At 47.3% G+C, this 14950-nt stretch overlaps 1 protein-coding gene across 1 annotated transcript in view; it reads left to right on the forward strand.

The window, feature by feature from the left end:
- Positions 1-14010, forward strand: part of DTX1 (deltex E3 ubiquitin ligase 1) — a 57993-nt gene extending 43983 nt beyond the window's left edge. Inside the window, exons 3-9 of the mRNA XM_032228818.1 lie at positions 245-306; positions 708-869; positions 2384-2445; positions 6027-6185; positions 7822-7983; positions 9773-9862; positions 11157-14010. Coding sequence (XP_032084709.1) covers positions 245-306; positions 708-869; positions 2384-2445; positions 6027-6185; positions 7822-7983; positions 9773-9862; positions 11157-11381 — 922 coding nt within the window. The 3' untranslated portion in view covers positions 11382-14010. The remainder of the gene's footprint in view (positions 1-244; positions 307-707; positions 870-2383; positions 2446-6026; positions 6186-7821; positions 7984-9772; positions 9863-11156) is intronic.
- Positions 14011-14950: the final 940 nt, after the last annotated feature.

Consider the following 14950-nt stretch of genomic DNA (forward strand, 5'->3'; position numbering starts at 1 on the left):
TTAGCCTGGTAATGAAACATCTGCAGGAAATCAACCAATTCTGAGAACCCAACATACTCAACTGAGTAGATATATTCTCTACTATGAGAAAGCGATGTGTTTGTTTGTTTGAAAGTCAGGTAGATTAAGGTGCTTGGCAGGCTGCAAGGGAAGATTTTGAGGGTAAAATAATACCCTTTTGGGATGTCCCAAAAGCTTGTGTTCCTTCAAGGATCCCTGTTCAAATCTCCTCCATCTCTTCTAGGGTTCCTGCTCTCCCAGTGAAGAATCTGAATGGAACTGGTCCAGTCCACCCTGCCTTGGCAGGTAAGAGTAATACATGAAATGATGCCTTTTTAGTAAAATATGGTAGTCATGCCTGTTAAATACAGAGGTCTGTTAAATCCAAAAGTCTGTTAAATCCAAAAGTCTGTTCAATCCAGAGGTCTGTTAAATCCCAAAGTCTGTTAAATCCCAAAGTCTGTTAAATCCAGAGGTCTGTTAAATCCCAAAATCTGTTAAATCCAAAAGTCTGTTCAATCCAGAGGTCTGTTAAATCCCAAAGTCTGTTAAATCCCAAAGTCTGTTAAATCCCAAAGTCTGTTAAATCCAGAGGTCTGTTAAATCCCAAAGTCTGTTAAATCCAAAAGTCCATTAAATCTAGAGATCTGTTAAATCAGAACACATGGAATGAATTTTATTGGAATCATTCACTTTCTCTGTTTCAGGAATGACCGGCATCTTGATGTGTGCAGCGGGTTTGCCCGTCTGCCTGACGCGAGCTCCAAAGCCCATCTTGCACCCCCCGCCTGTCAACAAGAGCGACATGAAGGCAGTGCCGGGCATTACCGGCATTTGCCGTAAAACCAAGAAGAAACATTTGAAGAAGAGTAAGCTGTCTTCCTCCCTGCCTTCTGAGGGATTAAAATGTGGGTGGTCACACATTGGGCACTGCCACTGGGATCCTTTGAGGCTCGGTGGCCATTTTGCATCCTACCCAGGAGGGATGCTTCATCAAGTTCCCTGAGCATTGTGGGAAATTCTGAAAGGCCATAGAGAGTGAACTGTTTGGCTCTGGGTAGGGTCAAACCAGAGCTGGGATTCACTTACCTTCTCTATCGGTTCGCAAATGTGAGCATGCATGCGCTCGCTTCAATCACATGTGCCTTGTCTGCATACCACCTTCTGTGCATGCGCAGTGCTCGCACATTACATTGGGGCGGGTGGGCGGAGCCTCCTGCAGCCATCATTATCTGTACGCCTGAACCAGGAGACTTTGCAATGCTTTGACTGAAATTGGCACAAGTGGGAATGGAGAGGTATAAAATGACTTTCATGAGGACTAGAGCAGTGGACTAACATCCACAGTCCCATCGTCTAAGAAGACAGTTTTCATTGTCTCTATGGGTGTGGGTCAGGGGTGAGATTCAGCCAGTTTGGACCAGTTTGGGTGAACCAGTAGTTCCGGTGATCAGTTGACCCCTCCCTCCTGTCCCTGCGCTGGTCTGTCCTAAATTTCCTTTGTTTGAAGCCCAGCTGATAAGCACGGCTTATCACCAGGGCTGCAGCAGAAGGTACCGTATTTTTCAGAGTGTAAGACGCACCGGAGTATAAGACGCACCAAGGTTTTGAAGAGGCAAATTGGAAAAAAAAAGTTTTTCCACTCTGCAAACCTCCCAAAAACGGTCCGTTTTTCGTGAAAAAGGTCCTGTGTTTTTCCCCCCGAAAAAAGGGCATGAATAGCCTTTAGGACAGTGTTTCTCAACCTTGGCAACTTGAAGATGTCTGGACTTCAAGTCCCAGAATTCCCCAGCCAGCATTATTCTGGGAGTTGAAGTCCAGACATCTTCAAATTGCCAAGGTTGAGAAACACTGCTTTAGGAAGCTTGTAGAGTGTCTGGAGGGGAGGGGGGCAAAAACGAGCAAAAAACGGCTCATTTTTTGTGAAGACAGGCTTGTTTTTTGTCAAAAAAAAAGGCATGGATAACCTTTAGGAGGCTTATAGAGTGCTTCTGGGGACTGGGGGAGGGTGAAATTGAGCAAAAAAACGGGCCGTTTTTTGCTCATTTCTGCCCTCCCCAGCCTCCAGGAGTTCTCTGAAAGCCTCCTAAAAGCTATGCACGGCCATTTTTTGCAAAGTGGGTGGGGTTTTGGGAAGCAAAAATCTTGTATTCAGTGTATAAGACGCACCCAGATTTTCAGCCTCTTTTTTGAGGGAAAAGGGGTGTGTCTTATACTCCGAAAATACAGTAAGTCTTAGAGCTGTTTTCAAAGGCACTCCGCGTGGGCGGAGCGTGTGTTTCGCACACCGCTCAGCAAACCAGTTGTTACACCAGTTGATTCTCACCACTGTGTGGGTGAATTCGTGCCTTTGTGTCAACACTGATTCTTCTCTTTTCTCCAGGCAGAAATCCTGAGGATGTGGTGCGACGTTACATCCAGAAAGTGAAGAACTCCCCCGATGAGGTGAGTTACCCCACTTTCCGACGACACCAATGTGGCAAAAAAAAGTTTAAAACATCCAGGCACAAGTGGATCGATTTCTCCCTCTCAATCTAGTATTTCCTGATGTTGAGAACAATCCATCAGTGGAACAGCTTGCCTCTGAAGTTACAAGTGCTCCATCACTGGAAGTTTTTTTTTCTGTCAGGGCAACCTGGTCTACCCAAATTTCAGACGGAACATACCACTTCTGCTTTCGCCTTCCAGTCCCAATCCAGGAACCTTCGCAGGCAGTCGCTTTCACGACAAACTATTTTTGTGTTCAATTACATTTAACCGACAAAGAACTAAAGAGAGAACTAGTATAGAATCAATTTCAAGCTATTTAGCTCTCGTCAGCTAGCCATTCCCTTTCTGGCATTCGAACCTGGGCTGCTTGCAATTAGGTAGATGTATTAACCTCTAAGCCACAGGTTCTCCTCGCTTTGTCAGCTGTACCAAGGATATGGGACATAGCATGCTGCTTTCCTTTCGCCTTTCAGCCCCAATCCAGGAGCCTTCGTATGCAGTTGCTAACAAACTATTTTTGTGTTAAATTTGTATTTACTGATAAGGGAGACTAATGCAGGCTAGTAAAGAGTCTAACATAAAGAGACTAGTATACCTTTATTTCTTTGTTGTAAATATAAATTGAACACAAAATGATTTGTCGTGAAAGCGACTGCCTGCGAAGTTTGCTCCTTCCCATATCCCTGGTGCAGCTGACAAAGCGAGGAGAACCTGTGGCTTAGAGGTTAATACATCTACCTATATGTAGCAGCCCAAGTTTGAATCCCAGAAAGGGTATGGCTAGCTGACAAGACCTAATACCTTGAAATAGATTCTTTACTATTTCTTCCTTTATTTCTTTGTCGGTAAATATGAATCCATCACTGGAGCTTTTCAAGAAGAGCTTTTCAATCCCACTTGTCTGGGATGTTATAGGGTCTCCTGTTTGAGCAGGGATTGGACTGGAAGACCTCCAAGGTCCCTTCCAGCCCTATTATTCTGTGCTTTAGTGTTGTGCGTAAAAGGGGAGAAATCCTGGAGCCTCGAGGTGTTTAAAAGAAGAGGAGCTTTGAGATACAATAAGGATTAAAAATAGAAGCAAATGACTTGCTAGACATGAGATCTCGGGTGTGTCATTTCCAGCAAGAGGAAAGTGCTTACATTTGCACCAAGGTGGCTGCAGTTGTTATCATGAAATAGTTCTGTGATACATTGCAGGATTCTGAGTCACTGAAGGCATCAGTGACTATGAGTTTCCACCTACAATTTCAATTTCAATTTCAATTTATTGGCAATAGGGATTCTGGGCAGCTACAGGCAAAACAAACATATATTAAAAATTTAAGAAAAAATACAAGTGTTAAAAATATCAACAACATGCATACAGTTGGAGTGGGGCTGGATACTAATCACAGCCCCAGGCCTGCTGGAACAGCCAGATCTTCGTGGCCTTACGGAAGGCCGGAAGAGTGGTGAGGGTCCGGATCTCTACGGGGAGATCATTCCATAGGGCCAGAGCAGCTACAGAGAAGGTCCTCCCCCGGGGACCCGCCAACCGACATTGACCGGCCGACGGCACCCGGAGGAGGCCCAATCTGTGTGATCTTATTGGTCGTTGGGAGGTAAATGGCAGGAGGCGGTCTCTCAGGTAGCCAGGTCCTAACCATGAAGGGCTTTAAAAAGTAACGACTAGCACCTTGAAGCGCGTCCGAGACCAATGGGGAGATTGCTACAGAGATTGCTTGAGCATCAGTGGAGGGTTGCAGGCGGTATGCCCTAGTACAGGCGTACTGGTTCTTGCTCGGAGTACCTGGTACTGTTCCCATCCGCCCGCCGGAGCACCTTACCTGTATTTGAGCTTTTCGGCACTTACGCGCACAGAGCACATGGTTCCTGTGCGACGCTCCGCCGAGCAGCTGGAACATTGCGGAGGCATCGCGGAGGCGTCGTGGAGGTTGCAGCGGGATCCGAAACCCACCACTGTTGAGCATGTTCAAGAGATGAAGTCCATGTCAACCCTGAAACCAGCTGAAATGTGGCCATTTTTCCTTCTCGGTGGCTCTCTAGGGAGATTTCTCTTCTCATCGCTTCAGGGTTGACACAGCCCCGAGCGAAGGAGCCAGGGAGGGGGAGGGATGTAAAGATAGCTGGGGTGTTTGTAGCCAAAAATGAAATTATTTCCCCTGGGAATCATGCAGGTGTTCGAAAGGTGGAGACCGAAGTCACCTAGCAACTGGGCTGGACCATGTGACTGGTGACTCTGGAAGGAAGTGACAAACTTTCACTTTTAATTGGGTGTAAAACCAGCGGGAAGTTAGAGCCAGTTTTCCAAGTCTGTGCCAAGTTGATATGTCCCAATAAAAGGTTTCAAGGGACGTGGTGGCTCTGTGGCTAAGATGCCAAGCTCAAAAAGTCGGCAGTTCGGCAGTTCGAATCCCTAGCGCCGCGTAACGGAGTGAACTCCCGTGACTTGTCCCAGCTTCTGCAGTTTGAAAGCATGTTAAAAAATGCAAGTAGAAAAAGAGGGACCATCTTTGGTGGGAAGGAACAGCGTTCCGTGTGCCTTTCGCGTTGAATCATGCCGGCCACATGACTACGGAGATGTCTTCGGACAGTGCTGGCTCTTTGGCTTTGGAATGGAGATGAGCACCGCCCCCTAGAGTCGGGAAGGACTAGCACATATGTGTGGGGGAAATCTTTACCTTTAACAAAATGTTCTTTGAGGAATATGCCTGCCTCGGGGTTCTCATTGTTGGGGATATATTGCTTCTGGTTCATCCTTGGTGCAAGCTCTCCAAACAACAATCTGTCTCTAGAACTGGATTAAAACTAGAGCTAGAAGTAGACTAGAAAACCTCCGAGGCAGGGGTGAAATGCTACTGGTTCGGACCTGTTCACCTAAACCGGTACTAAAAATGCTACCTATTCGCCCGAACCTGTAGTAAAAATGTTACCTATACACCCAAACCGGTAGTAAAAATGCTACCTATTCGCCCGAACCAGTAGTAAAAATGTTACCTATACTCCCAAACCAGTAGTAAAAATGTTACCTATACGCCCAAACCAATTGTAAAAATGTTACCTATACGCCCAAACCAGTAGTAAAAATGTTACCTATACGCCCAAACTGGTAGTAAAAATGCTACCGATTCACCCAAACCAGTAGTAAAAATGCTACCTATACGCCCAAACTAGTCGTAAAAATGCTACACATTTGCCAGAACTGGTCGTAAAAAAAAATGCTATCAGTTCGGACCAGTTCGCCCGAATTTGTAGTAAAAATGCAACCCATTCGCCTGAACTAATAGTAAAGAAAATGCTACCGGTTTGGGCGAACTGGTTTTTCCAACGATCAGCTGTGTCGCGGGATTTATATTAGCTAGAAAGCGGGATTTCCTGCTATAATAAGCCTGATTGGGCTTATTATCCGGGGAGGTCTTATTTGAGGGAAACAGGGTATTTACTCCCAGTGCTTTGCAGCTTCCTGGAATCCAACCTCCCTCCTTGTTAGTTATTGCTGACACCCCTTATTTGTTTCTCCCCTCCTCCCCCAACAGGACTGTACCATCTGCATGGAGAGATTGGTGTCCTCCTCAGGCTACGAGGGCATCCTTAGACACAAGGGTGCCAAGCCGGAACTGGTAGGAAAACTGGGGAAATGCGGGCACATGTACCACCTCCTCTGTCTCGTTGCCATGTATAACAACGGCAATAAGGTGAGCCCAGATTCCAATGGGTGGCTGGTGGGAATCGGGGGGGGGGGGGCGGGGGGAAAGGCCATTGTTGGTTTGGGGGCAGAAAGTCTCAATTTCCCCTCCCCCTGCAGAAAACAGAGTTGAGCCCAAGTTGTTTTATAATGTGGAGAACTTGAGAACAGAGAAGAAATAGAAATATGTGAAGAAATGTATGGGGTTGCCCCAAACAATGAGATGAGATATATAAATTTGATCGTAGGTAGGTAGACACAGATACAGACACAGACAGACAGATAATGATAGATGGATGGATGGATGGATGGATGGATGGATGGATGGATGGATGGATGGATGGATGGATAAGGCCCAGGGTTCAAGTCCGTCAAGATCCAGTTTTGTTGTATTTATTTTGTACAATAAAGACTATACTACTAACCCTCTGGATCTTGAGCCTATCTTCTAAGGCTGTGATGGTAAGCCTATGGCATACGTACTGGAAGTGTCATGCTCTTCCATGTTCACCAACACTGTTCTAGGATATATTAGCTATTCCTGCCAGTTTAGTATCATCCGCAAATTTGGTAAGTTCCCCATCTATTTCCTCATCTAAGTCATTTATGAAGATATTGAAGAGTCCGGCCTAAGATGGAACCTTCTGCTTACCGTGTTTCCCTGAAAATAAGACAGGGTCTTATTTATTTTTGACCCCCAAAATAAGCACTTGGCCTTATTTTGGGGAGGTCTTATTATTTTTGAGGTGCAGGAGGCGGCGAGCGTGGTCACCTCGTGGCTGCTGCTGTGTTGCAATATTTTTTTGGGGGGGAGAGCTTATTTTAGTGCATGTGCTCAAAAGTCCCGATTGGGCTTCTTATCCAGGAAGGTCTTTTTTTTTTCCAGGAAAACAGGGTACTTGCCTCCGTGTAGATGTAGATGTCAACGTTCCAAGTATCATGAAGAATTAAATCAGAGTCCAAGGCAAAGCGATCCTTAAAGTTCCAATTTAATAAATCAGACATCTTAGCACATCTGTGAAATCCCAATTCTAAAGAGCCTCCTGGGATTTCACCCAGTTAAAAGTTCACAATCTTGTCCCCACGCCCACAAATCCATCACGAGGTCCAATCGTCTTCTTCCACGCTAGCATCTCCACCCAGCTGCTTCCGGTCAGGTGCAAAGGTGCAGAGACAAAAGATGGCCTTGGTCTTCTAGAAAAGAATGACAACAACCCATTCCACAATCCTACTCCTTTCTATTCCCCCCTCCCAACAACTACACCAATGAAACAGCATAATGAAGTAAGAGAAAGTGTAGCAGGCCAAAGATCCTAACAGGAATATAATTGCAGGGCTGACAGTAGACCCATTAAGAATTACTTGTTGAGAACAGTTTGTGAGCCAATTACAAATCCATCTGGTGGTGATGCCATCTATCACACTTTTTTTTTTTTAGCTTACCAAGAAGTAGGTTGTGGTCTACTTTGTCGAATGCCTTGGTGAAGTCTAAGTACATTGTGTCCACAGTATTTTGCTGGTCCACTAATTTAGTCACTACTAATTTTCACTAAAAATGAAATAAGATTGTAAATAAGTCCTATACCTCCTCCTCCTTCTCCTCCTCCTCCTCCTCCTCACCTTCTTGCTTTCTTCTGCCTCTCCAGGATGGCAGTCTCCAGTGCCCCACTTGCAAGGCCATCTATGGGGAGAAGACAGGGACTCAGCCCCCTGGAAAGATGGAATTCCACATTATCCCCCACTCTCTTCCCGGCTATCCGGATTGCAAAACTATCCGCATTGTGTACAACATTCCTGCGGGGATCCAGGTGAGAATGCATTGCAGGTCCACCTTTGATGGACAACCATGATGGACCCAGGAAATTTATATGACTAAGTGAAACATTTGGGATGAGTGAGTCTTGCCCTGTTTTACCACCTTTTTTTGCCACATTTGTTAAGTGAATCACTGCAGTGGTTGAGTTAGTAACATGATTGTGAAGTGAAGCTGACATCCCTGTTGAGTTGGCTTTTCGGAAGGTCGCCAAAGGAGATCATCAAACCGTCATAAAAATGAATCAGTTGCCAAGGGTCTGAATTTTGATCACGTTTCGCTAGGGATGCTCTAAGTATGAAAAATGGTCATAAGTCCCTATTTTCAGGGTCATTGTAACTCTGAATGGTCGCTACATGAACTAAATTGAGGACTATGAGAATAGTGATAGACTTATATACCGCTTCACAGTGCTTTTACAGCCCTCTCTAAGCGGTTTACAGAGTCAGCCTTTTGCCCCCAACAATCTGGGTCCTCATTTGACCCACCTTGGAAGGAGGGAAGACTGAGTCAACCTTGAGCTGGTGAGAATCAAACTTGTGGCAGTGGGCAGAGTTTGCCTGCAATAGCACTAGCACTTAGACATATATACCGCTTCACAGTGCTTTTACAGCCCTCTCTAAGCGGTTTACAGAGTCAGCCTCTTGCCCCCAACAATCTGGGTCCTCATTTGACCCACCTCGGAAGGATGGAAGAGTCAACCGGAAGGAAGGAAGGAAGGAAGGAAGGAAGGAAGGAAGGAAGGAAGGAAGGAAGGAAGGAAGGAAAGACAATAGCAATAGCCCTTAGACTTATATACCACTTCACAGTGCTTTTACAGCCCTCTCTAAGTGGTTTACAGAGTCAGCCTTTTTTCACAACAATCTGGGTCCTCATTTGACCCACCTCGGAAGGAGGGAAGAGTCAACTAGAAGGAAGGAAGGAAGGAAGGAAGGAAGGAAGGACAATAGCAATAGCCCTTAGACTTATATATCGCTTCACAGTGCTTTTACAGCCCTCTCTAAGTGGTTTACAGAGTCAGCCTCTTTCCCCCAACAATCTGGGTCCTCATTTGACCCACCTCGGAAGGAGCTGTTGAGAATCAAACTTGTGGCAGTGGGCAGAGTTTGCCAGCAATAGCACTAGCACTTAGACATATATACCGCCTCACAGTGCTTTTACAGCCCTCTCTAAGCCATTTACAGAGTCAGCCTCTTGCCCCCAACAATCTGGGTTTCCTCATTTTACTCACCTCGGAAGGATGGAAGAGTCAACCGGAAGGAAGGAGGGAGGGAAGGAAGGAAGGAAGGAAGGAAAGACAATAGCAATAGCCCTTAAACTTATCTACCGCTTCAAAGTGCTTTTACAGCCCTCTCTAAGCGGTTTACAGAGTCAGCCTTTTGCCCCCAACAATCTGGGTCCTCATTTGACCCACCTCGGAAGGAGGGAAGGCTGACTCAACCTTGAGCTGGTGAGAATCAAACTCGTGGCAGTGGGCAGAGTTTGCCTGCAATAGGAGAAGGGAAGGCTAAGTCAACCTTGAGCCCATCAGAATCAAACCGTCAAACTGCTGGCAACCGGCAGTCAGCAGAAGTAGCCTGCAGTACTGCATTGTCACCACTGCGCCACCCTGGCTCTTTCACGACTGCCTGTGATTTCTAATGGATGTTAACTTCATTGTAACTTCAACTTGGTTGTAAGTCGAGGATTATCTGTGCTCCCTTCCATAACACACACATTTGTGGAATGGATACATTTTTTTATTGCATCTTCCAACTTTCTTTGTTTTTGTTTTGCTTAAGCAGGGCATAGAACATCCAAATCCTGGGAAAAAGTTCACCGCACGAGGATTCCCACGTCACTGTTACCTTCCGGACAATGAGAAAGGCAGAAAGGTAAATGCTCCCTTTCCCTGACCTCAGTGGACTTCAAGTGGAGCATACTTAAGTAGTCCCCGTTCTTTACCCTCGTGATACCATTGCTTCTGTTATTGGTATTTGCCCTGATATTTCACGTTCTCTTTCTTCCTCATGTTGCTTTCAGTTGGCACCACTACATCTATCACCATCACTGTCCTCTGGTCCTTGTCTACCGGGATGTTAATTGGCTACCACCTGTGGGACTTCCAGACAGACAGGCAGGTGGTGGCCAATCAACCAGACATTATGGTAGTAGAAGGACCAGAAGACAGTGGTGGTCCAGATAGACAGGCAGATGGTAGCCAATCAACCAGACATTGTGATAATAGACAAGGACCAGACTGGTGGTCCAGATAGGCAGGCAGGTGGTGGCCAATCAACCAGACATTATGGTAGTAGAAGGACCAGAAGACAGTGGTGGTCCGGATCGACAGGCAGGTGTTAGCCAATCAACCAGGCATTATGATAATAGGCAAGGACCAGACTGATGGTCCAGATAGGCAGGTAGGTGGTAGCCAATCAACCAGACATTGTTGTAGTAGAAGGACCAGAAGACAGTAGTGATCCAGATAGACAGGCAGATTGTGGCCAATAACCAGACATTGTGGTAGTAGAAGGACCAGAAGATAGTGGTGGTCCAGATAGACAGGCAGATGGTAGCCAATCAACCAGACATTATGATAATAGACAAGGACCAGACTGGTGGTCCAGATAGGCAGGCAGATGATAGCCAATCAACCAGACATTGTGGTAGTAGAAGGACCAGAAGACAGTGGTGGTCCAGATAGACAGGCAGGTGGTAGCCAATCAACCAGACATTGTGGTAGTAGAAGGACCAGAAGACAGTGGTGGTCCAGATAGACAGGCAGGTGGAAGCCAATCGACCAGACATTGTGGTAGTAGAAGGACCAGAAGACTGTGTGGTAATAGTTGTAGAGGTGCCAAGTGAGAGCAAGATCAGGAAGGAGTATGAGAAGCTGGAGAAGTAGCAGGCCTGAAGGAGGAGCTGGAGAGGTTGTGGAAAGTCACAGCCAAAAGGTAGGAATCCTTGGGGCTGGGACTCCAACAGATCCCAAGAATGACATCAGATCTCTCTCCCTCCAGAAAAGTTGCAGTTCTAGGAACAGCTAAGATCCTGCTGAGTACCCTCAAGCTCCCAAGTCCCTGGTAGAAGACCGAGATTGAGGAAAACACAGACCAACCACAAGAGTGAGAAGGGGTATTTTTAATATATATATATGTATATATATATTGCCTTCTTCTCCTTCAGATTTTGAAACTCCTCATTGTGGCTTGGGAACGCCGGCTCATCTTCACCATCGGGACCTCGAACACGACGGGTGAATCGGACACTGTGGTTTGGAACGAGATCCACCACAAAACCGAATTTGGTTCCAACCTGACTGGCCACGGCTACCCTGACTCAAACTATCTGGACAATGTCCTGGCTGAACTGACCGCCCAGGGAGTCTTGGAAGCCAACCTGAAGGACTGAGAAGATGGTGTTTTGGGGGGGCCTCCCTCCACCCAACGTTTCTCCTGCCTCCATTGCGTTCTGCGCAGCTGCCTCTCCTCCATCATGTCTGTCCGTGTCTTGTGTTCGCCGATTGGTGAGGCAGCCATGTTTGGGATGGTTCCTTCCACCTTCCCCCGAGTCGCTTGGACTAGCTTGACTACAAAAACCATGGAGGTTACAGGGTGTTTTCCTCCACCCCTGGCAGGATTCACACCATGATTCCAGGGCTCCCTCCCCGGAGAAACAATCTGAAGCTTTGTGAGTGAGCAACCCATGCAAGCTTTCTGCTCTTCTCTTCCTTTTTCTACATACGTGTATAATTCTTGGCCGTTTCCCACGGGTCCAAAGTTCAGTACAACGGAACCCTCCATCTCCAACTACTCAAATCTCTCAGCCAGGTTGTTCCTGCCTCCTTTTGTCTCTGTTCCTCGCTTGTTCTTTGGTTGCCTTTGTGGCTCTGCCCAGAGAAGCAGGAAAGAAGATTCAAGTTGATCCCCTAACGCAGGCAGATATTGTGGCTTCCCAGCGGGAAGTAGAACGGTGTCAACCGGCTTTGTCATCTGCCTTGCGTGCAAATTGAAAGAGCCCCCATCTCTTTGGCTCTGTCTCCCCTCCCAGCCTCAGAGGCATCCTCTTCCCTGACCAAATGCAAAGTTTGCCCTCTAGTTCAGGGGTCCCCAAACCCGCCGGTCCGTGGACCGACACCGGTCCGCGGCATGACAGAAACCGGACCGTGCAAAGAAGCGAAGTCCCGTCCGCGGAAACGTAGGCAGCATGCAAAACTATACTGGTCCGTGGAAAAACCCTCTCTCCATGGAACAGGTCCCTGGTATCCCAAAGATTGTGGAGGGGGCCGCGATGTTTTTCTTAAAAATATATTGCAAGATTGGGGGGGGAGGTTTTTCTAAGTGGAGCTACAGCTGGTGAAGATTGGAAATCCTGCCAGATCTTCTCCTTCCCTTGATCGACCACACAGATTCCCTTTTTGTTAGTTGTTTCTTTAGCAAACCCAGAACATATATTGCCAGGTAAACTGGATACTTGATCCTTTATACTCTACCGACAATTCTTGCACAGACCGGCCTTTCTGACTGTCGGTCTTACATCACCTTCTTGCCATCTCCCTAAACAACAAAATACACAGTTTTGGACCTGTGCTTCTGGACCACTTGGGTGGTGATGGAAGAGGGGTGGATTCCTTTCTCCCTGCAACATCATCAAATGTCTACATCCCTTTCCCTATTCTACTTTTTTTGGGTCCGTCGTTGACAGTGGAGCAGTGATAGAATATGACCTGTATGCCCCAGTATGGGCGTACTGGTGCCTGTTGGGAGCACCAGGTACCGTTTCGGTATGGTGCTCCGGAGAGCCCACCTGTCCGCCAATGCTCCTTACCTCTATTTGAGCAACCGTGGCAATTGTGCACACGCACAGAACGTATTGTGCCGGTGCAATGCTCCCCCGAGCAGCTGGAACATCGCGGGTGGTGGGTATGCATGCGCACGCTGCAGGCATGGACGTGGGGGACACCCGACCCCGTTGCAGCTTAACAGTTGCAACAGGAGCTGGAACCCACCACTGCAATGGAGATATCCCATATCCTGAAGTCTAGGAGAGCAATTGTCCTCCTACGTGGCCCAGGGATGGGATTCAACCAGGCAAACTAATAATGCTAATTTTATATCTGGTTTGCCAAACTGGTAGTTTCAAGGACTGGCTGGCCATGCCCACCCCACCCCGCCCCTCCCAGGAGTCTCCCCGCGGCCCGTTTTGGATGCTAGGTGTGCAGAGTCTGCGCAGAGGCCCTGGGAGGGCAAACAATGAGCCTTCCCGAAGTCCCCTGGAGCCCAGGGGAGGCTGTTTTCACCCTCCTGGAGGCTCGGGGAAAGCCTCCAGAGCCTTGGGAGGGCAGAAAAATGGGCATACCGGAAGTACCAGAAGTCCAAAAACAGGCCCGTTTTCACCCTCCCGGAGCCTTGAGAAAAACCTCTGGAGCCTGGGGAGGGAGAAACCCCTCCCCACGACAGTGCAGGAGGTTGAGTAGGCCATGCCCACCATGGCCAACTCCCACCCAGCAACCAGGCAGAGAATCGGTTGCTAAATTTTTGAATCCCACCCCCGACGTGGCCTTTAGGGTCTTGAAAGCAAAGTACCAATCCATTGGGAGATCTCGGCAGGGGTGAAACTCGGGGGGGCAATTGCTCCCATTGCTTCTGCCACTCCTGCTCCCAGGCTTCAACCAATAGGATGCCACCTCCTGTCTCCCCTTGCTTGACGTTCCGTGTGACAATTTGAGGATCTCCTAGGTTGAAAGATGGGGAGGGGGGAAAGCGAATGTCTGTTTCCGGTTTCTTGCAAAACCGTTCGACTGCCTGGATCAGTTTCCGGAGATGAAATGGAGAGAGGTCCCTTCTGGGGCCCCGCTGGTGAACTTTCTATCCTCCACAATCTTATGTAGCATGTTCAATTATCCAGATGTGAGGGCAAGGCTGGGACAAGTTGCCAAATTGGACAGAAATGACTTTTACGGAAGAAAAATGTAACTTCTACACACAGCTTTGGTCCATATCAAGCAGATGCAATAACGACAACGACAACCACAATAAAAAATGGGATGAAACTGAGCACAAATGTGATTGGCCGTGGTGTCCCCCATGCAGGATCGGTCAGCAAACATCATGAGAAGCTCCAGAGGGGCCCCCCAACCCTTGAGATTTTATTGCTTTGAAATAGGAATCTATGCATGGTCACCCAACTCAGGAACATACAGATTAGGGACCTTACTGGATGAGAAGACTTAAGAGTTGTTATTTCTCCAGCATAAAATTATGGGATTACAAATTGGGGAAGGTTGCACCACTTCTTGAAGCCAGGTGGATTAGAACAGGGTCTTCAACCTCCAGTCCATGGAGGAAAAGGTTTTCCTTGTCCAGTGGTGCCCTATTCTAGGGGCAATATTCATCTCCATTTCCTAACCAAGGGAGCTACCTGTGAAGTTTCCATAAGATGCCCTGATTAAATTACGAGCCTCGAGACAAAGTTCAAAAGAAATCCAGTCGTTTATTAGGAGCAACTTTTTGGCATTTTTTTTTTTGCTGCGGAGCCAAATCTGATTTTCGTTTAATGGCATCTGGACTTTACCCCTGTTTCTCCCCCTCCCGTCAGTCTGTGTCATAAATCACATCCACCAACGAGGTGCTGCAGCAGGCTGTAAACTTCCGCTCCTCACATGCCTGCTGTAGAAATCTGACATCCGACTCTGGTCGAAAGTATGCATGAAACTCTCCCTCCCTTCAATGTCAACTTGATAATAGGCATGGAAACGCTTTACAAGTTGACCCTACCGTTGTCCAAAGACAACCCCAACTCTACTAGAGGTATTTGATAGGTACTGTTCTGACCTAGACTTCCAGATAAAGCATAAATCACAATCTTAATCCCCCAAACCCTCTTTTATTCATACGGCTACGAATTATGGTCATTCCCAGTCTGCAAGGCTTCACAAACAGTCTGTGAAGATTCCGACAGATGTCTGCTCGAGTTGCCAC

This window comes from Thamnophis elegans, chromosome 13, assembly GCF_009769535.1.
Source record: "Thamnophis elegans isolate rThaEle1 chromosome 13, rThaEle1.pri, whole genome shotgun sequence".
Classification (NCBI taxonomy): Eukaryota; Metazoa; Chordata; class Lepidosauria; order Squamata; family Colubridae; genus Thamnophis; species Thamnophis elegans.